Source organism: Amborella trichopoda, chromosome 4 (genome assembly GCF_054954075.1).
Source record: "Amborella trichopoda isolate Santa Cruz 75 chromosome 4, AtrichopodaSantaCruz75HAP2 v2.0, whole genome shotgun sequence".
Classification (NCBI taxonomy): Eukaryota; Viridiplantae; Streptophyta; class Magnoliopsida; order Amborellales; family Amborellaceae; genus Amborella; species Amborella trichopoda.
Genome location: NC_142339.1, coordinates 36,103,891 through 36,126,067, shown reverse-complemented (window position 1 = coordinate 36,126,067; position 22,177 = coordinate 36,103,891). Strand labels below are relative to the sequence as shown.

The 22,177-nt window shown below is 45.2% G+C and overlaps 2 protein-coding genes across 2 annotated transcripts in view; one reads left to right on the top strand and one right to left on the bottom strand.

Annotated features, from left to right (window-relative positions):
- Positions 1-15,080, top strand: part of TDX (tetraticopeptide domain-containing thioredoxin) — a 34,071-nt gene extending 18,991 nt beyond the window's left edge. The window contains exon 10 of the mRNA XM_011629902.3: positions 14,491-15,080. Coding sequence (XP_011628204.1) covers positions 14,491-14,834 — 344 coding nt within the window. The 3' untranslated portion in view covers positions 14,835-15,080. The remainder of the gene's footprint in view (positions 1-14,490) is intronic.
- Positions 15,081-15,606: 526 nt separating this feature from the next.
- LOC18423880 (ABC transporter G family member STR) lies at positions 15,607-19,030 on the bottom strand. Its single transcript, XM_006828475.3, has 4 exons — positions 18,397-19,030; positions 18,049-18,228; positions 17,697-17,965; positions 15,607-17,358 (listed from the first exon to the last, which is right to left on the bottom strand). Exons 1-4 carry the CDS (start codon positions 18,739-18,741, stop codon positions 15,786-15,788), a joined length of 2,367 nt encoding a protein of 788 aa, XP_006828538.1. The 5' UTR covers positions 18,742-19,030; the 3' UTR covers positions 15,607-15,785.
- Positions 19,031-22,177: the final 3,147 nt, after the last annotated feature.

Sequence of the window (22,177 nt, the reverse complement as noted above, 5' to 3'; positions counted from 1 at the left end):
TCTATCGGAGCTTGCGACTCAAGCAGGTAAGAAGGATGGAAGTCCCCCTCGCACAAAAACTAGTCTTCTATCACAGAAGAACTACCAAATCAAAACCAGTTCCACCTGTTACAAGACACGGAGGAACCTGAGACCAACGACATGGCCCATTCCAATGTTGTTGACACACACGAAGGCGAACCTGCTTCGCCCGACCCGCGGCCTCAAGGCCGTCAAGAGCCAGTGGACGAGATACGGCCCTAAGTCGTCACGCACCCGTCCAAAACGAGCCAGGGCCTTAAGGCCTTCAAGCGTCAAGCTCGATAGCAACCCGACCCTGAGGCCATCTGGAGCTCGTACTCACACGGGCCTTGAAACAATCTCGAGCTTAGACGTGGCAAGTTCAGCCCTTGCTACTCGGAGTGCGAAAAGGACCAGGATTGCTCTTCCTGTTGAATTACTTAACTCGGACCTGCCTGTCGAGGTAATGGTGGTGAACCATGATGGGGACGAGCCCAAAAACCCGATGGTCCGCTTCGAGAATGTCCTAAACAACATCTTGGACAGGCTCAAAGGGCTCGAAGACGCTCTGCACAGTGTCTTCCCATCAAGAGGCGAACTCTCCCCTCGAGCCGCCACTCGGAGCGGAGGAAAAACCTCAGCCTCCCCCTCTGGCTCAAACACCGAGGCCTCCACACCCTCCTACCTCCTTTGAGGTCCAGCCCAACATAGCCCCTCAAGTGGCGCTGTCGATGTTCATGCAAGAGGACGTGCAGCGGATGGTCAATAAAAGCATCCAAGACTTGCAGGCTTCGAAAACACAAGAAAGTATTTCGTACTAGATGCCTTACCCGCCCTCTATTGATCAAGTCCCCTTTCCTATCGGGTACCAAAAGGGGAGGTTGCCAATCTTCGATGGCACGAGTTCACCTCAGCAGCATGTGGCCTACTTCATGTCTGCTGCCAAGAGTCAGCCTCGGACCTCAGACTGCTGCTCTGGCAGTTTGTAGAAAATCTAATCGGGCCCGCCGTCAAGTGGTACGCCCACCTGCAGCCCAACTCAGTCCACTCCTGGCAAGAGATGGAGCAACTCTTCTACAAACGCTTCTACGAAGCGGAGCTAGATGTACAGACTATAGAGCTCCTCACCATGGCCCAAAACCCACAGACGAGTTGGTGGGTCAATACATCCAGAGATGGAGAGACCTCGCCATGTGCCAAAGCAACCCCATGGGCGAGATGGAGGCCATGCAAACATGCATAAGTAGCATGAGGAAAGAAATTTCCTTACATGTTGAAGTCTCCAACCCTGTAGACACGGTTCGCCAGGCAGATATGGTGCCCGTGCACCGAGCTTGAGAGCCCCGTTCTCCTAAAGGAGGGGGAAACGGAAAAACCCCAACGGCCCGGACCCACAGTTTCGAATCCCCTCGACACTTTGTCGGGATGGGATTCTTCCCCCCTCTTCCTACCTTGCATGACTTCATCCCAAGGCAAGTACTCTCGCTAAGGGAGGTCAATACACCAATGCAAGGACTGTTCGAGGTGCACCCTCGCGGGCAAGAAACTGCAAAAACACGCTCTACTGGCAGTCTCGAAGGCAAGACTTTAAAACGCGCCACACTATAGTCATGGCGGTTTGACTATATATATATATGGAAAAGTCTTTCCAACGCCTATAGGCAAAAATGAACAGTGATTTCGCCTACCCTCATCACCGTCTAAAGTTCATCCCACGATCACGATTTTCCAGTAGTGTTCATTTTCATTTTTTTCTACAAATCGGAATGATCTAAAATTTTGAGCGTATGTACATCTTAGTGAGGCGCACTTAATAAATAATAATAATAATATTTTGTGAAAAATAAATTGACCAAAATACCCCTAAAACTTTTTGTGGGGTATTTTGGTCAATTTATTTCATGTAAAATGTTTTTTTGATATTTTTTTTAGATTCGTCTATTTTTGTTGAACACACGATCCAATTTCAGATCATTCCAATTTGTAGAAAAAATGAAAAGTGAAACACTATCGGACAATCGTGACCGTGCGATGAACTTTGGACAGTGATGAGGGTAGGCGAAATCACCATTCATTTTCTCCCATAGGCGTTTTGTAATATCTTTCTATCTATATATATATAATATGCAACAGTCATGAGCGAAAATCCGGGCGGGTGTTCATGACAATCATAAAGGAATTCAAACGCCTTTTCGGTAGGCTTTTTCCCTCGTCTCCCCTTCTCGAAGGAGGCAGGAGACAAAACTCGAAGCAAGAGTGCGGAAGCAAAACCTCAGCGAATTGAGCATCAAGAATAAGAAAAGAAGAAGAAATGGCCATCTTATTCACATGCAAAGAGGTTACAAAATGTTGGCGGGCTGCTAAAGCCCGTACAAAGAATAAAAAAAGGGGAGGCCATAAAAAATGGTTGTGTGCCTCCTGCATCTTCGTCATCAACTCCTGCACCCTCTTCAGTGCCGCCCGCACCTGCTCCTCACCACTAGCAATGTCCTGAGCTACTGACTCGGACAAAGCAGTGACTGCTTTTATCTTCAAGCTCAACTGCTCCAGACGGCAAGAATTCGCAGCCATCGCCTCCCAGTAGTGTTGTCGACGCTCTTTTGATCGGCCATGCGGGCTTGTAACCAAGCTATCTCGGCTTTTGTGCTCCGGATCTCTTGGTATATCTATGCCTCTTCCCTCACGAGCTGAGCATGGTGAGAGGCGATCCGCCGCTTCTTCACCTCGTGGCCCTCCACGAGAGCTTGCTGAGTAGCCAACCTCGCCCTCAAGGAGGCTAGGCATGCCTCATGAGCCTCCCGCACCGCATCGAAGTCTCACAAAAATTGGCCTCAGATCCCCAATCCGCAAGATTCTGCAGCAACTCTTGCAGCCAGTCGAAAGTCTTTTTGTCCGGGTCTATGGACTTTAAACTTGCCATGTAAGCCTTAACATCCTTGATCCCTTCCTTGATATTAGAAAGGGGACATTCCTTGAGCCCTTGTAGACCTGTTCAAAGCATATGCCTCACAGTCCGCGCTCTGGGAGTCAATGCTGACAAGGCTGGAGTTGGGGAACTGATAAAAGCAAGCGAGGGCACGTCAAGAATTGGACCCCTGACCACAATAGCCAAAGACACGGGGGGGGATGGTATGAGGTCCAAGTAAGGGCTTCCTAGCCTCGCCTTGGGCCTCGACAACAATTGTTGCCATGGGAGCCAAGGCCAAGACCGCACTTGCCACGAACCTCACACGCTTCGCAGAAGGGCTCGCCAGCGACACCCCCAAGGCGGAAGAGTCCCTTCTCTTTCGAGCTCGCGCCCCTTTTTAAAATGGAAGCGGGCAACTGAGGGCCCTCCGACCCTTCGCCTCCTCCTCTCTCCCTTCTAAGGAGACGCTGCCTGGGACTTCCTCACGACGCAGAATATCCACATCTAGGATTTCCACTACAAAAGAAAGGACACGGGGATCAAACCCAGGAAAGACAAGCGGTGTGATGGCCGGACACGCACAGGCGCAAGCAAAGACGCATAGCCATCGTCAACAGAAGCGTCGAAACGTTGCTCCAAAGGTAGACGGCGAAAGGAAGGCCTGAGCAGAAGGCACAAGGAGCTTTAAGTTTTTACTTGGAGTAAAAGTCCTAGGTAAAAACAAAGAGTAGCCCCCTTCTTTTTTAAGGCTAAAATCAAGAAGGGCCAATCAATGAGCGATTCGTGGCCCAATCATGAGATAACGTCGACGGCACGCATGTCAAAGCGTCGAAAACGGGACAACAAAGCGCAATCGGCACACGAACTGAAGTGTCGCACAAGCGAAACGTTGCGTGACTCCAAGACGCAAAAGTACGAACAACACGTAAAGCGACGTCCCACACATGCAGAAGATCACGTCTCGTCCCCAGAAAGTGTTGAGGACACATAATCAAGCTGCAGTACAATGCCAACGCAACCCTCTCATTCAGCATTTACTGCTCCACATGCGTGATGCGGCTCATCGAAAACGGTGCACCTACCGTCGTCAAAACGCCGCTCAGGTACCCAACTCTTCCCCTCTCGACCCATACAAATCCTGAGCCCACTCAAAAGCTCGGTGCGCACTCATGCATCACTACACTCGACAGGCAAGCGAACTTTGTTCCTTGTCCCGTCCACACACATAGGACCCTCCGTGGTCCCTAAAAAATAATAATAATAATAATGCGGGGTCCTTGTGAAAATCAGAAATGACACATACCCCAAGGGCTGGGATGAAAACCCATAAGGGCATCCCAAGCACCAGGTCACACCGGGCCGCAGCTGCCCCACGGGCACAAGCGTCCCATTGGCCATTTCTTATCCTCATAATCAGCAGGGATAAGAACTTATCCAAAGAGAGAAAAGCGGCACGATGGTCGCACACACACAGGCGCACAAAGCAAAGAAGGAAAATTCAACCCCAAGGAGAATTTTATTTCATGAAAAAAAAAAAAAAGATTACAAGATTGTCGTTACAATAAAATATGTAACTTCAAGGAAAAAAGTCCATTCGTTTTGAAATAAATCCATTCCCTTCAAGAGCTCCGCCACCCTCTCACGACCGTAGTATCTTCTAGAAGGTGGTATCACTCACTTCAAGTAAACCTTGAAAAGAGCGATGACCTGCACCTCCTCTTTCTCGCCCCCTCGTGAAAGCCTGGGCCAAACGCTCCCGCCAACCGTAGCGACTGTTCATCCAAGCGCTTACATGCAGCCTTGGACCTTGCGCTTTGGATTCCGTACAAACAGAGGAGCTCTGAAGCTATAGGCTTGCCATCTAGCACGGATCCACTGCCGCTTTCGTTGGTTCAAACATCTTCACCCAGACGCCTAATGCTCGGACGCGCCCCAAAGTCGGGACCTGACAGCTAGCCCCAACATAGAACATGGCCTCCCGGTGAAACACAAAAGAAAGAAAAGTCTCTGCGTGTCCCCCACCAACAGGAGATGCAAGCAAGGAACTTACAAAGACAAGGGTAAGAGCTGCCCTCACGCTCTCTGGCCTAAGCTCTTTTTATAGAGGTCATAGGCCCATCATCAAAGCTCGTCGCTTCCCGAGCAGCATGTCATCCAACCACAGGGACATGTGTCATCGCAACGGTGCCTCATTTGACCGCCATTTAATCCTTTTGACGCCTCGCCTCCCAGGTGCCACTTTCGAAGCATTACAGTAAAATTTTCCGTACCCTGTTCCCAACCAGTCATCATCAACTGATCGCACGACGGATCTCTCCTGCCGCACCGTCTTCCAAGTGTCACTCTCGCTTACCCTTCCCGGACACATCCCGCTTAGGTCACAAGCCGTCCCTCGGGGCATCAACACTTTACCCTGCACGGACGTCCCCCGTGGGTCACAACCCGGCCCCGTGGACATCAACACCTTACCCTATGCGGACACATCCCGCCTGGGTCACCAGCCGCCCCCGTGGGCATCAACACCTTACCCTGCGCGGACACATCCCGCCTGGGTCACCAACCACCCCCGCGGGCAACACATTACCCTGTGCGGACACATCTCGCCTGAGTCACAAGCCGTCCCTCGGGGCATCAACACACTTTAGCCTGTGCGGACACATCCCGCTTAAGTCACCAACCACCCCTGTGGGCATCAACAGCTCACCCTGCGCGAACACATCCCGTCTTGGTCACAAGACATCGTCCCTTGGGGCAACACCTCACCCCACGTGGACACACCCCGCCTGGGTCACCAGTCATCACATCAACCGGCAGCCAAGCCGCACCTTCGTACTGCATCCGCAAGGTTCACTGTTCTAGTGAGCCCCTCAAAATAAAAAGAAAGAAGCCGGGCGCGATAGTTGCCATCCATTGCGAGTAAAAGAAAAAGAGCTTCAGGCGGACATAGCCACCAAGGCTATGGGTAAAATCGCCCAAAAATAAAGAAAACGGGCATGGCGAAAACCCACAAGGGTGCCGTGAGTAAAAATGACAAGCGGACATAGCCACCAAGGCTATGGGTAAAATCGCCCAAAAATAAAAAAAACGGACATGGTGAAAACCCGCAAGGGCGCCGTGAGTAAAAATGACAGGCAGGCATGGCCACGAAGCCATGAGTCAAAGAGTCTTGAAATAAAGAAAACTAGGCATGGCAAAAACCCGTAAGGGCGCTATGAGTAAAAATGGAAATCAAAAGGGTAGACGTGACCTCGAAGTCACGGGTAAAAATGCCTCAACAAAAGGACTTGGTGAAAACCACTCTCGTGGTGCCACTTCCACCTAGTTCAAGTGAAAACCCGCAAGGGCGCTTGAACCAACTCTAAACTCCACTTGTGCCAACTCTAAACTCTGGCCCCTGTGCCACCTCTAAAAATTTCGGCCCTTGTGCCAACTCTACATTCCGGTCCTCGTGCCACCTCTAAAAATTCCGGCCCTTGTGCCAACTCTAAATTCTCCAGCCCCTGTGCCAACTCTAAAAACTCCGGCTCGTGTGCCAAACTCTAAACTCCGGCTCTTGTGCCAACTCTAAACTCTGGCCCCTATGCCACCTCTAAAAATTCCGGCCCCTGTGCCAACTCTAAAATCCGACCCCTGTGCCAACTCTAAAATCCGGCCCCTGTGCCAACTCTAAAATCCGGCCCCTGTGCCAACTCTAAAATCCAGCCCCTGTGCCAACTCTAAATTCACCGGCCCCTATGCCAACTCTAAATTCTCCTGCCCCTGTGCCAACTCTAAATTTTGGCGTCTGTGCCAAACTCTAAATTCCGGCCCTTGTGCCAACTCTAAGTTACGGCCCCTGTGCTACCTCTAAAAATTCCGGCCCCTGTGCCAACTCCAAATACTCCGGCCCTGTGCCACCTCTAAAAAATCCGGCCCCTGTGCCAACTCTAAATCCGGCCCCTATGCCAACTCTAAATCCGGCCCCTGTGCCAACTGTAAATTCTCCGGCCCCTGTGTCAACTATATATTCTCTAGCCCCTGTGCCAATTCTAAACTTCGGCCCCTGTGCCAACTCTAAACTCCGGCCCCTGTGCCAACTCTAAACTCCGGCCCTTGTGCCACCCTCTAAATTCCGGCCCTTGTGCCAACTCTAAACTCTGGCCCCTGTGCTACCCTCTAAATTTCAGCCCATATGCCAACTCTAAATTTCGGCCCCTGTGCCACCTCTAAATTTCCAGCCCCTGTGCCACCTCTAAATTTTTGGCCCCTATGCTACCTTTTAAAATTTCGGCCCCAGGGCCATCCACCAACATGCAGGGTGAAGTCTCCTCAACAAAGTGACCGCCTCAGAACCGCTCCCTATTAAGCTCAGACTTTTCGGGACGGGCCAACTAAAAGCCCCCAACTGGACCAGATAGGATGGGAATCAAAGAGGTACCTTGCTTGTTAAAACAAACCCACCACCAAGAGTTCCCTTGGGCAGGGATAACGCCCACAAAAAAAGGCACCCGCCAACTGGAGCACCAAATCGTTTTAGCTATGTTGGGATAACGCCTTCAAAAGGCACTCGCCAGCTCCGTTTTCTTTTTTAGCTAGGTTGGGATAACGCCCTCAAAAGGCACTCGCCGGCTCCTTTTTTTTTTAGCCAGGTTGGGATAACGCCCTCAAAAGGCACCCACCGGCTCCCCCCTTTCTTAGCCAGGTTGGGATAACACCCTCAAAAGGCACCTGCTGGCTCCCTTTTCGTTTTTAGCCAGGTTGGGATAACGCCCTCAAAAGGCAACCACCAGCTCCTCCCTTTCTTAGTCAGGTTGGGATAACGCCCTCAAAAGGCGCCCGTCGGCTCCTTTTTTTTTACAGCCAGGTTGGGAGAACGCCCACAAAAAAAAGGCACCCACCAGCTGGAGCACCAGGAGTTCTCGTTGATACGGAGTCGTAAGGCCCCACAAGGCAGTCTATCAGCCCGATCTCCTAGAAAACGGATTCTGGCAGAACTCGGAGAACGCCTCTCAACAAGGCATCTGTCTGCCAGAAACCACTTTGGTCACCCCCCGCTCGAGGGAAAAGCTTAGCAAGGTCTACCCCTCAAGGATTGTGCCAATGCCAGTGATCAAGAAAAAAAATATAGTTGTTGAGAGGAAATAAACACGTCTTAGTGAGGATTCGCTAGATGAACTTCGACGATAGAGTTTTCATTCCGAATGTTACACTTCTTGTTTCTCTCGAAGCGCAACATCTGTCGGGGCAAGTTGTTGTATTTCATTTTTTACGTACTTTCACCTCCCACGCAAACAAGGAGAGAGCTGGCAACAGCTTGGCCCTGTGGGTACACAAGACACCGGCAGGCCAAAGTTGTGCTGTAAAATAAAGTCTCGTAGCATACGACCTGGGTACAATGCCATCTTACCAAGGAAAGACCTTACAATTGTAGCCCTATGCTTGCGGCTTCAAAACTATACCAGACCACCGCCATCGCATTCAGAATGTCGAAAAACCCCCGGGGACCAAATTTGGGCTCAATCGGACCTCCTGAAAGGTGTCTACGCCCATGCGGCCTCGCAATGGGTGGGTTTCACACTAGCGTTGTGGGGCTTCAACAAACCAGTCCCCAAGCATGGAGACAGCGACATCATGTTCCGGGAGCAGCTTCAAGGACCCATGACGCCTTCCGCTGAAATCAGGAAAAGCTCAGATCCTGATATGTTCTAGATCACGCCAGCCTCGTCATTTTGACCTAAGGCATGCACTATGGCGCGACTTAGGGTCAAATTTCTCCTGGAAAGAAGGTGCCCGCAAAACTAGAAAAACCAGGGTTTAAGAAGAAGAAGCCTCGAATCCAGTGAAGCACTGCTCAACATCTACGCATTGGATCACCGCAGGGACGAGTTCAATGCAACCACCTCACAAAGAGCTGCAAACTGGTATAACTCTTGTATTCAATCCAAGGTCCGATGGATTTAAGTCCCCAAGTCACAAAAGAAGTGAATCCGCTCAGAAGCCGGAATCCCTCTTTCTGGCGACCTCCCAAATTAAGCAAAAACGCAAACCAGAACCAAATCAGCCTAAACTTGGTGCAAAATGACTGCGACTGTCTCCTCTCTCGTTTGTAAGCAGAGCCAGGAGCCAGAACCTCTCAAGTCAAACTGCATTGACGAACAAAATTCACGAATCTGGTCGGACTTCTACCCTGTGGGAAAAAAGGCCACCTCAGCATGATTAAAGGGCATCAAAATGCATAGAAACGCAAGGACATTGAAGACATGCTAACAAATCATTTGAACCATTGCCACAAGTTGCAGAAAAAGCTTCCAAGATCTGGCCATGGTAGAACGACTTCCATGCAGGGACGGTTTCTTCATTAGCGGAAAGATCTCAGGGACATTTTGGTCATTGCGCCTAATTTTAGGATTTACTCCTAATTTTTTTATTTGTAATTAAGCTTCGTTTGTGAGCGTCCACCACAGCTTGGTGAATCCGCTATATAAGCAAGCTTAAGTCACTTGTAGAAAAAACTTTTCGGTGAGAGGGATTACTGTGCATTACCCAGAGATAATACAGAGGCATTATGCATATCTTTTGCTTCTGAACTTTTAATTTCGTTGAGAGGAGAGAGCAAAAATACCCCTGAGCGCGTGGGTACCTAGAGACCCCGAACGTGCGGACATATCCTCTCCCTTTCCTCCACACTTTGCTTGTCCTACGCAGCACGTCGTGTCCGCGACACATACGTGGACCCGAGCGTACCCACGGGCTCCTTCCCCCGTGGTCCCTCACATCCTCCTATCGACCAGCCCCCTCGAGAGGACAGCCACTAGGAGGAACAATCGAATCCCATCCCATTCACCAGCAAGAGAGAGAGAGTTGAGAGACGTTGCGAGCTTGAAAGGAGTCCCTATCCAAACCACCTCGCAGACAGCCAGAGGGCTTCTTAATTGTTCTAAAAGGGCTAATCGCCCGGGCGTAACCCTTGAACCCCCAGCGGCGAGGCAAGCACCCCAAAGCCCCCTCCGCTGTTGAAAATCTCTCGCGTTGTTGGTACCTATCTGCCAACAGGAGCCCCCACGCCGACGCACCCCCACGTCCGCGTGCGAGCGACCCCGCGGTTGTACGAGAGAGGGTTCTCCCCCGACCCCGAGAATCAGATCCGACCAGTCACCCCTAAAGAACTTGTACACCATACGCCATCCCCTCTGGTTGATGCACACCTTCTAAATTGCAATTTCCCTTCCACTAGGTCTTGGGTGAAAAAGTGGCATGGCGCTTTAGGTTGCAAGCCCTTCTACTACTTTGAATCTCTCGCACAAAACTAATTGAAAAAACTCTCAATGCCTCACACAATCCCTTTATGCATGCCTCACCTTCTCTACCTATTTTTGTAACCAAATCCCACTAGGAAAAAGGAATACCTTTGTTGTGGGCAAAGAAAACATCAAAACAATGATGGAGTTGCATGTTGAAATTCCTCTTCCTCTTATTACTTGTACCTCTCTGACAAGGAGATGGAAGAAAAGTCTAGATCACTCTCAACCATTCACCATTTTTCCATCTTTCTTCATCTATCCCAACACCTCCTAGAAGTCACGTCCCCATCTCTCTTTCCCTTTCAAAAACCATGTGAAAACCAAGCACGGCCCTAACGCCTTGCTCATGTTGCCCTAGAGAACCTAATGAAAGATTCCATGTCACAAAAAGTGGTAGGGTGCACTTTATAAGTAGTGATGGGTAGAGTGGATATGACGTGAACTTGCCCTCTAATTCTAATGGGAGATTTGTGGTGTGAGATGACTAATCTTAGCCATCCGTCACTTTGCCAAGCATCATAGATCACTGGTGGACAATGCACCATTATCTACAGGTGTATTCTAATTCGACAATTTTCTCATTCCATGTGGAGTCCGATAGAACATTCCGATGAAACTTCCACTTTTAATTGGGTTGCAACTCCAATTAGAAAGAAATTCCTTCCAAGATTCTACTAACAACCTAAGATCTAGAAATCTACCTAAGATCTCTACAAGATTTCTAGAATATTTCCAACCACCTAACCACTTGAGAACTGCTTGGTTCAAAAACTATATAGGACACAATCTAGGTACTTATGCACCACATAGGAAACCTAGTGGGCCCCACATCACAAGTTTGATTTGGCTAGCCATATAGCCCCTGTCGCCGATGGGTCCACGTGGTGAAATGATGAAACACATGTGGTCCAATTGGATACCAAACATGTCGATCAATGGACCCCAAATGTTCCATTAAAACTCCCAAACGATTGTTTCATGAGAGCAATAAAAAATGGAAAAAGTTTATATAGAGTCGAGGCTCTAAACAATCAAATTCGAGCCCACCTCAAAAATTCACTAGAAGAGGTTGTTGTTTTGATGCCCAATTATGCTCAAATTGATCATCTCGGCATCAAGATGCATGGACATGAGATTTCAAGTTTTGAAAATAGTGCATCTTGTAATGCATTTTTGGACCGTCAATATTCAAGATTTTCAAGTTTTCATAGATCTGCTCGATCTATACTATTTTCGAAGCTTTAAATTTTATAATTAAAGATGAAAATATATTTTTAAAGCTATCACAAAAAGTATTGAAACTATTTTAAAGTGCGCTTTACTTTGATTGTTTAGAGCCTCGGCTCTATACAAACCTCACCCCTAAAACATTCCAAGGTCTCTGTATGAAAAAAAATATTTATTCCAAAAGTAACCTTTCATTATATACAAAAAATACTATGCAATGTTTAGGTGGTTAAATGAAGAAAATAAAAACGTGTTTTTCCTTTAGATACTTAGAAACCTCTTTTTTTAATTATCTAAAAAATAAAAAATAAAACTAAGAAGATTGTGCTAGCGTTGGAACTAGATCCTTTACCAAGCACTCTATAACTACCCTATAACGATATTCTAGACCTTAAGCCATCCCCACAAACCCATGAACCATGTCTCCCATTAAGCCATTCATGATTGATCTGTCAACGTTGCCCAAGGCATAGAAGTCCCATAGGTAGCCATAGATTTGTAATTTTCCTAAGGACAACTTTAGTGTCCAATTAGACCAACTATGTATAGGAGTATCCAGGTTTCTGCATTGCACGGAGTTTCTCTTAGGAACATGCACACTACTGATCCATCACTGAACCAAACAAAGGTGACTAGCCACACTATATGGCCATGGCAAATTTAAGGAACTTGTGAGCCACCGTCCAAACATACAGGAGCCTATTTCATATCCCAGCCAAATAAATTCCATCACCACAGTATGCTGACCTTGACAAGGTACCCATATACCCTCTTCTGCAATGCATACCATAGGGACTGAGCCTTATCTTGGCCGGGGTCAGTTCCCATCATCTAGCCAAGGCCTAGTCGCACGCTTAGGCAAGAGTGATGGAGCCCATTATGTCTGAATAGAGGTAGCTCCAACTAGCTTTAACCCCATATTTCATCCAAGCAGAACCTGTTTATGACTGTTTTAATCGTTTGTTTTATCCAAGTTGAGCTAATCTCTCCTAATGGTCTGTTTTATCTATGCAGGATAGGCTCACGCGAACTGTTTCAGCCATGTGAGTTCAACACTTGTCTCAATCTAAGAATGTTCTAAAACATAAATGCGTGAGTCAAAACTCTCCCATGGCCTCTATCATCCATGGAGTCTACTCACATGGCCTCTTTCATCCATGGAGTCTACTCACATTTCTCTAATGGTCACTTTTACCTGAGTAGAGCCATACTCTTGGGAGAGGAAGAAACACATCCTAAACACATGGGAGTATACGAGAGCTGAAACCCAACTACCAAGTGCAAAGACCTTTTAAATGCCACAACCCCAACATTACTTGCACAGGAGACTGAATTGAGTCATAGTGAGACTTGGCCGAGATAGACTACTGACTCGGGCTCAGGATCCTAGCTTGATTGATCTGAGTTTGAGTTTTTATGATTGATCTAAAGGGGCATATTGAAGGATTTGGATTCTCTAGAATCCTGACATGGTTATAATAAAGGATTGCCAACTGGATACTTTCCTTTGTCTAGATTTTACAGAAATAGTTTTGTGATGGATTCTGTTGGTGTCTTTCAGCACTTCTAGGATGGAGTTCGAAGCTGTGTGTTATAGATACCATCTCCTATGGTCTCTGGGAGGATTCTATTGTCTCCTGATGGTCTTTTTAAAATGATAAGAAGACAGTGAATTACAAAGACGAGTTTTCACGAAGTCTCTTTATAAACAAGAATTGATGGAAATCCCCTCAAAGGTGTGAAGTATACTTGGTCCAATCAAAATGGTTACCCCACCCATAACAAAGTTGATTATCCTCTCTCTCATGGCTGGGAAGATCAATACCAAACAGATTTATCCACAGCCCTCCCCAAACCCACTTTTGATTTCCTGTCCATTCTGCTAGATACCCAACCTACTGAGGCAGGGCCTAAACCTTGTGTGATTGGAGGTTATAGTGATTACCAAAGCTCATCAAAGATAGTGGATTTCCTTCCAAGTCAAGCATAGGCTGGTTTTTGGCGCTCTAGGAACCTACAGCGACTTGAATCGAAGCTTGAAACCTAGAGTAGGTAGTCATTCAGCTAGAATGTGGTACTATGGCGATAACAAATTTCTAGAATTTTCTGGAGTGCGAGGAGACTTACTAGTATCAGCATTGTTGAGCTAAGTGGCGCAAGGAAGGCAATGAGACTACCTCCTGCTTTCGTCGATCACAAAATATAGAGGAAGAATCAACTCGATAGCAAGCATTAATGTGAAAGAGTTTTTGATCATGACAAGCCAATTTTAGGTGCTGCCTCATGTTTCTTTGACGACTGTTCTGTGCTAAAACTGGAGAAAAGGGAAAGGTTCCACTATTAAAGACTTTGATTGAATTTCTCATTCATATGTCTCATGGCTTGAACACCATTTAGCTTAGTGGAAATTAGGAAGGCAGCCTTCAATTAGCATAGTGTGTTGAATGACCTATACAGGCCTATACCTGACTCATTGAAGGGCTCATTTACTTGTCTAGCACACGACCACATATTGCACATCATGTTAGTGGGGTAACTGGTGCACGAATGCATTGTACACGATTCATATGGATTTGGAATGAATAAGAGCATTAGGGTATATTTTTGCTTGGGTCTATCCAATGCTTAATTTCCTGAATTAGGAATCTTTTAAGTGCTAAAGCTCGTTCCATTGTTGAGTGGACCAGAGTACGTGATGCTAAGCAGTTTACTATGGGATTTTGATACTTCACATGTGCAGATTTTGTGGCTATTGAGGGTAACTGGCATATAGCCATATCAATTTTGAAAGCATAGCACAAGAGACATGCAACCTACAACACAATTTATTTCTTTTATCACATGATTTCAGCATCAAAATGCTGATAAGATTTTATTTACTCGATAACTAGAGATGCCTTGGAACCTACCATGGGGATTATTCTCTTGATCATTAGGGCTCAAACTATGTATGGGGCAATGACATATTCTATAATGCTTTAATTATATGATTGTGTTTTTAGTGGTTTTTTCATGTACGGTGAACATAGCACGATAGTTCCATTACTAACCCCTTAGACTTGTGGAATTATGCAGGACATGTCATTGGCATACACTCTGCCAGAGAATTAGAAACCAAGTTTGATGCGGCCAACGTCTTGTCTAGGTTGGCAATTCTATATTTCACTGCTGCATGGTGTGGCCCTTGTCGCTTCATTGCTCCAGTCTTTGAGGAGTTAGCAAGTAAATACCTTGAAGTTGTATTTTTAAAGGTTGACGTAGATGAGCTCAAGGAAGTGGCAGCCCGGTGGAACATAAGCAGTGTCCCCACCTTCTACTTTATCAAAAATGGCAAAGAGTTGGATAAGGTAGTCGGAGCTGATAAGACAGAACTTGAAAAGAAGATTGCACTACATTTGGGGAAGGTTCAGAGCCCATGAGTGTGTATGGGAGTCTCCGCTAACTGGTATCTAGAATTAGTATGTATCTGGTTTTACTGTTGGCTTATTTCTCTGCAGCATTTGACGTGACTTGGTGCTTTATTTTCACGGATGATGTGTGTATTAGTGGAATATGTAAGTGGCTCGTGAGATTTCTGAAATCAAGAGGGTTTGTGCATCCTCTTGAATTTCAACATTCTCTGTTATTGCTGGTGGAATGAAGCTGAGGTTCTGGTTTTGGTTTAACATGGTTTGGGCTTGTCTCTGTGGCATATATGAGATTGAGAAACATTCCTTTTTATCTTTCAGAGTACTTTTTGCATTCATTGCTGTTAACTTGCAAATTTTCTTATACCGGTGGCCTCATTTTCATGTGTAAGCTCCAAAACCTCATCCCGGTTTGTATAAACCAGGTGTCATTCTATTCGTCTGATTGCCATGGGGTATATGAGAGTTTTAAAGGCTTCATCAGAAGTCTTGAATCCTTTTCGATTTTTGTTTAGGGGCTGTCTGGATCCATGGAAATTGTAATCCAGGATTTGCAAATAACGTATTTATGATAGAATGCACATATGGCTGAAAGATGTTCTGGATGGTGAAACCATGCACAATTACTTGAAACCAGGTATATAAGTTCTCATGTCCCCAAAAAGACTATTATTTTCACAAAGCTCAATACCTAGTTCTAGGAGACATAAAGGAGCCATTGATGAAGGATTGAGAGCTAGTTCGTTATGATATGCCCAAACAGTCTACTGTTCTATTATTTTAATGTTCTTTAATTTAGGAATATTGGCTTGTGAAAAAGTCTCTTAATTCAAGAGCACCTACACAAACCCCATTGCACATCTACAATAAAATGCACACAAAAAACGATGCAAACAGTAAGAAGTAATAATGCTTGCATGGTTCGAAGTCATAATATAGTTCCTTCAATGCAATATTAGCAACTCATTTCCGCTGATTCTTGGAGTAAAATCTGACTACCACGTAAAAGAACAGGCGATAGAGAACCCCCCAAGCAAGAAGGATTGCCACATCGAGCCATATACTCCCGATCTGTATATCCATAGTCTCTAACACATCCTGTCCAATCAATGGGCAATTGTCACTTGTGTTATGCAGAGAGCTAAACTTCACCTGCCCCAAAGGTCCCGGAGAGAGATCGGCAAGATTTCCTTTATAGCAATGTCTGGCACCCTTGAACTCATTTGTGAGCAAAGCTTCAAATGGGTATTTGATGGCGGAGATGTAATGAAGCCATTTCCAATAAATTGGGATCTTGGTGCGCTTGAGGAAGAAGCCACAGGTGAGGAAGAAGAGCGCTGTGGTGGCAATCACAACTGCATAGCCCGTGATATAACTCGGGACGAGAGCACTAACGAGCATCACATAGGAATTGGTGGTGATGAGAGAAGCATAGAGGATGAGCCAAAAGTAGAACATGTTACTATTGAGGCGGAGCATGAAATGAGTTATCAGAGCAAAAGTTATGGCTTGGACAGCGAAGAAAGGGAGGTATACCAAGAGGGAAGATATCACATAAGAGGAGGCCCTGTATGCATTATGGGAGGTTTCCCTGATGAATATGAACCTCTCTTGAATGAAGGTGGGGACAGCATCATTCGAGGAGAAGAAGATGAGACAAACAGAAAATATGTAGAAGTTCATAATCTTATTGATGGTCTTGACATGCAAGTCATGGAGGGATCCAAAGAGTGTGGAGAGTATGAGCGCCATGACCGTGAGGACAATCTCTCTAGAGAGGAAGAGCTCAGGGGTCCTAATAACATTGAGCATGGTCCTCCATGAGAGGACCACCACTTCACGGAGAAATGGGTTGGCGAATTTCGGACCATGGTCTGGAGCGTCCATTGGAGCTTGGTAGTGACTGTAGTCCGGTTCACGTGGCGCTTCGATTTCAAGGTGGTGGTGATCTTGCCCTCGATGGTAGACAGGTGTTTTAGGGTTTGGGTTCGGTTTCCTAGTCCCACGATTGTGGGTTACAATGGGGGTTTTACCAGGGGTTGGACCAGGTGTTCTTGCAGGAGTCCAAGAAGGTCGCCTCTGAGGGGTGCCTTTGACTCCATGGTAGATCCATGCTGGAAAATCCTTATAGAAGTGAGATGCAAGCCTTGGATAGGCTGAGCTAGCCATTGAAACATGTGATTTCCTCTCTAGAGAGTTGTCGAATTCCTCTTGGTCATCGTCTTCGACATAGGAGGGATCATGGCCATGGGCTATTCCACTGAATGAGAATTGGACGCTCTGAAGGTTGATAACTTTGGTGACTTTGGGTCTTTGATGTGGGGTCTTTGGGACCGGAGTTCTTGCTGCAAGTTCAGGTTTTATGCCTGCCCTTTGGAATGCAACCAGGGGCTCTAAACCAATTGTTGACCCGTCGTATTCCTTGATGACATCGAGGAGATACTCTATGCTGTTCTCTCCGTCTGGAACCTGTCTTCCAAATCCAGCTAGATGACCTGGTAAAGAAGTTGGGCTTCCCAGGTATATCAATCTCCCCCTGATGTCAGAATCCCACAAATGAAGAGAAGATGAATGAGTTCTTAGAGGACCAGCGAATCTTTGTTCAAACTATCTAAAGTTTCTGGGAAATCGAGTTGGACATAGGTGAGTTGTTCATGTTTTTCATTTTCCTGTGGAAGTCTCTGTAAATCAAAAATAATTATGGAATGATGTCATCTATTTTATTGTAATTTAGATTGTTGAAACATGATTCCAGTGGGCTATATGCATCTATTACTCGAGGATGGAAGGAATGTAGTTAATCTTGAAAACATGAGAAATCAAGGAGTGAATGCATTTGAAACTAGTTGGGATTGACATTATACTTGGGGTTACCTTGCAAGAACAACAATTTGGTCGAGGAGCATCTGGATCCTGAAAGAAGGCTGGTGTATTGTCATGAGAACAATGCTTCCACCTTTTGCAATGTCCTTTACCTTGTCCACCACACTGAAGGCACTGCTGGAGTCAAGGCCTGAGGTTGGTTCATCAAGGAATAGCAAAGATGGCTTGTGTATGATGTCTATCCCTATAGAAACTCTGCGTCTCTCTCCTCCCGAAACCCCCCTTCTTCCTTCGTCGCCAATGTATGTATGAGCAGCACTCTGCATGTCAAAACAATCGTAGAACTTGAATTTTAAGCTCTCTCTGTGTCTCTCTCTCTCCAAATGATAAAGAATAGGCTGACCTGTAAGCCAAGTTGGTCAAGAAGCTCATGCACTCGGCGCCTCTTCTCGGATCTCGAAACTGAAGGAGGTAGCCTCACCTCTGCAGCAAACATAAAAGTCTCAAAGACTGTCAACATGGGGAAGAGCTGATCCTCTTGCATCACGTAGGAAGAAACCTTTTTCATGTAGCTTGTTGTTACCTGCACAAATTAGAAAATGGAACCTTCGTAATGAGCACCAAACTCAAGTTAAGAGAGGAGGATGAGCACCAAACTCAAGTTAGAGAGAAGGAAAAGCCAAATGAAACACCAAACATTATACCATCCACAGAGACAAAGAATGCATAATAGAGAGAAGAATTGACAAACCGGTCGACCATTGATGCTAACTGATCCCTCGAGGCTTCCTTGGGCAATTCGACCAGCGAGAGCATCGAGAAAAGTTGATTTCCCTGCTCCACTAGGTCCCATGATAGCTGTGACCTGTCCTCTGAGAGCTCGGCCTGAAATATCATTAAGAAGATAAGCTTCTTTTGTGATCCATACTCCATCCTTTTTCTGTTTCTTCAGGACACTATAAGAGAGGTTCTCAAATTCAAGCCCCTGGCCACTAATTCCTTTGTGTAGAGCGTGGGCAGTGGGAACCATAGCGGGCTTGTCCATAACCATCAGGCTCTCGAGGCTCCTATTTCTACCTGTTTGGCCTGATGTCATGGTGCCTAACTCTGACTCGAACTACAGAAAGAGAGAGAGAGAGAGATAGAGAGAGGTTTTATGTCATGGTAAAGGGGGAGGGAAGTAAGTATCTGGTTTTTGCATTTGGAACACTGTAACACGCAGACATGTGAGTTATAGAGTGTAGGAGAAAGTGAATTTCGAGGGATGGGGTTTGTTGGGAGGTGCAAGAAAAGCCAAGGAGAGAGAATGAGACGGTTTGTTTGAGAATTATGCTGCATTGGAATCTTCGCTTCATACATGAGCTTAGTAATGTCAGGAAACCAGTAAGCAAATGACAAAGCTGTCCATTATATCCTCCATTCTTTCTTGTACTTTTTATGAATCTCTCTCTCTCTCTCTCTCTCTCTCTCTCTCTCTCTCTCTCTCAATAGTTCCAGTCAATAATTCAATTATATATATTACTACCCTTCTCATGCTCTCTAATTTAAAGCCAGACCGAAGATCTCTTAAATTCCCCTGAAATGCACGCTATTGTTTCTTTATTTTCAAAAGGGTGAACTTTCTAGAGGGCTTAGGCTTTATGAAAACAAAACAAAGCCCCACCTCTTGGGAAAGCACTTTCTGCAACAGAAATTTTCATGATGGCTCTAAAATCAATTGTCAACACTGACAATAAAATTTGAAACTAAAAAATATATACAAATCTTGCGGATCTCTGAACACTTATTTTCAATGCTAAATAGACGGTTTAGATAATTTGTTACAATATACAATATTTTTAGAGCATGAAATCCTATTTCTTCAATCATAATGTTAAAGTTGAGATGGAGATGATTAATGTAAAGGTTTTCCAATGCTTGAATTACAATTTTCGATGAGTTATGAACTGGGGCTTTACTTACTTTAATAGGGCCGCAGCCCTATCAAACCCTTTTTCTTTTAAAAACTAACACTAAGAGGGGTTTAGTCTTTCCATCTATATATTTCTATTTCTTGAAATATGTGTTTCTTTTTCTTTTTTGAGTGAATTATGTAGGGACACAAATGCTATGTGTCAATTTTGGATTAAAATCATATGGAAGGTCGGTCAACCTGAAGTTTTTATTTTTTTCAAAATCGCCCTTCGGTTTGAGGATACCATCCTCTGACTGCATTTTATTTTATTTTTTGAGATTTTTCTGTAGCAGGGCTCTACCCTAATGTAGTGCCCAATTAGAATCATTAGACCAACCTTTGTAGTGCTCTTTAAAGCGGTTTGAGGTTGGCATCCTCGGACTGCAAAGATTGACTTTATTAAGCATTTAGAGGTGGTCTGAGATGCCCATTCTCGAACTGCCTTCTTAAGTGCTCTTCCGGGCGGAAATAAGAAATAAGGCGGTCCGAGGATGCCAACCTCGGACTGTCTTCTAGACAGAGGCACTACCCTACTAACAAAAATAAATTAAAAAAATAAATTAAAAAGTGGTTCAAGGATGGCATCCTTGGACAGAGGGCTAATTTTGGAAAAAAAAAAAATCTAGGTTGATTGACCTTCCGTTTCGCAAGACAATTTCGCAAGACAATCTGCATCGCTATTTCTTTCCCTGTTGAGGTGGCAAAAATAACCTCTTTGGTATATAATTCCAAAGAAATTTCATCCATAATGGAAGTCCATTGCCAAGGAATTGAAAGAGGCTAGGAGCACCATTTGATAACATTTGCTGAGTTTCCTTCGATAATAATGTGCTCATGACCATCTTGTAGCCTGGTAACACCCTCTTTGACCGCCTTCATTTCAGCCTTATTGATCTCACAAAAGTTAAGCCCCCAGAATAGGAGAAGATAGTACTCCCCAAAGCATCTCTAAGAAGAGTCTACCAAAGTCAGCTTTTTGTGTCTCGGTTCAAATATTGCCATCAAAGTTCAACTTAAACCAGCCAAGTAGAGGAGGAATCCATTTAGAAGGCTTAATTGTTTTGTGAGGACGAAAAGAAAGAAGATCCGGGAAGTTGGTTAAGAAAAGCTCTTTTGGGAAGCTCTTAAAACATATGGAGGCATGAGCCCAAAGAACAATGAGCTTGAAGATCCCCCAAGATATGTTGAAGCGATCATGAACTACCCCTTCAAAAATCCTCGAGTTTCTTTCTTTCCACAAGGATCACATCATTGCCGCATATAGAATGCACCAAAGATGGATACCCACTTTAGGGAATAAGGGGTTGAGACCAACAGCAAAAAAATGCAACATATTTTTTAGCATGACCCAATGCCATCTAGAGAGGCTAGAGGCCCAATTCCAGAAGAAGGTAGCAAAGGGACAATGAAGAAAAAGATGGTTATAGTCATATGTTGCTTGTTTGCAAAGAATACAGACGTTAACAAGGGTCTTACCTCTCTTTCTTAATTGATCCCGTTAAAACTCTGCCTTGTTCCAAGAAAGCCTTTACTCAACCTTGGTGTTCCTGTTGTTGGAATCAAATATCTATTCATTAGTAACTTCATGATACAGAGATTTAACCGAAAAAAAACCGCTAGGAGCAAGCCCCCAAACTAAGGAATCATGTCTGTTGGGGAAGAAAAAAAAAGAACTAAGTTGTTGGATTAAGGAAAAAAATTGCTGCTCTACAAACTCATCAATTCTCGTAACCTTAAGTTTAACCTTCCAGCAGCAATTAGAACCCTGACCCTCTACCTTGTCCATTATCTTTGTACTTTTGGCATCAGCTCTATGATAAGCTTCTGGGAGTTGATCCTTGAGAATTGCACCACCCAACCATTTCCCCAACTAGAACTTAGTTAAAGCATCATCCCCCACTTTCAATCTGTAGTACACAAGAAAAAATTACTCACATAATTGATCCCTTTCCAAATCATTGAGGATGATCGATTGCTAGAGATCTTTTTTGGGAAAATGTCATTCTGATCAGTGCCATACTTAGAAAAAAATAATCTTCCTCCATTCAAGACGAGGTTCCAAAGACACTCTCCACCACCATTTCGTTAGGAATACATCATTCATATGTTTGAGTCTAAGGATGCCTAACCACACTCTTTCTTTACTTTGCAGACCTTTTCCCTATTGACCATATTGTACTTCTTAGGAGTAGCAAAGCCACTCCAAAGGAAATTGCGCATCAAAGATTCAAGTTTTTTGAGGACCAAAGTAGGTGCACGAAACACGAATAGATACTAAACCAGAGTGTTGGCCAAAGTTGAGTTAATGGGAATAATTCTATCCCCAAAAAAAAGATGTGTTCTTCCAACCATCAAGCTTCTACTCGAACCTTTTAATTTATGGATCCTAAGAAGATCTAGGCAACCTTCCATTTGCATAGGGAACATCTAAATACATAGCTGGCAGCTCCTCTATACCGCAGCCTAAGCAAGAAGCCCAACTTTCTAGATCTGCAGACTCACAATTAATACCAATAAGTTTGGACTTATGTGGGTTGATCTTTGCTCCAGATATCAATTTATAGCACTTAAGAAATAA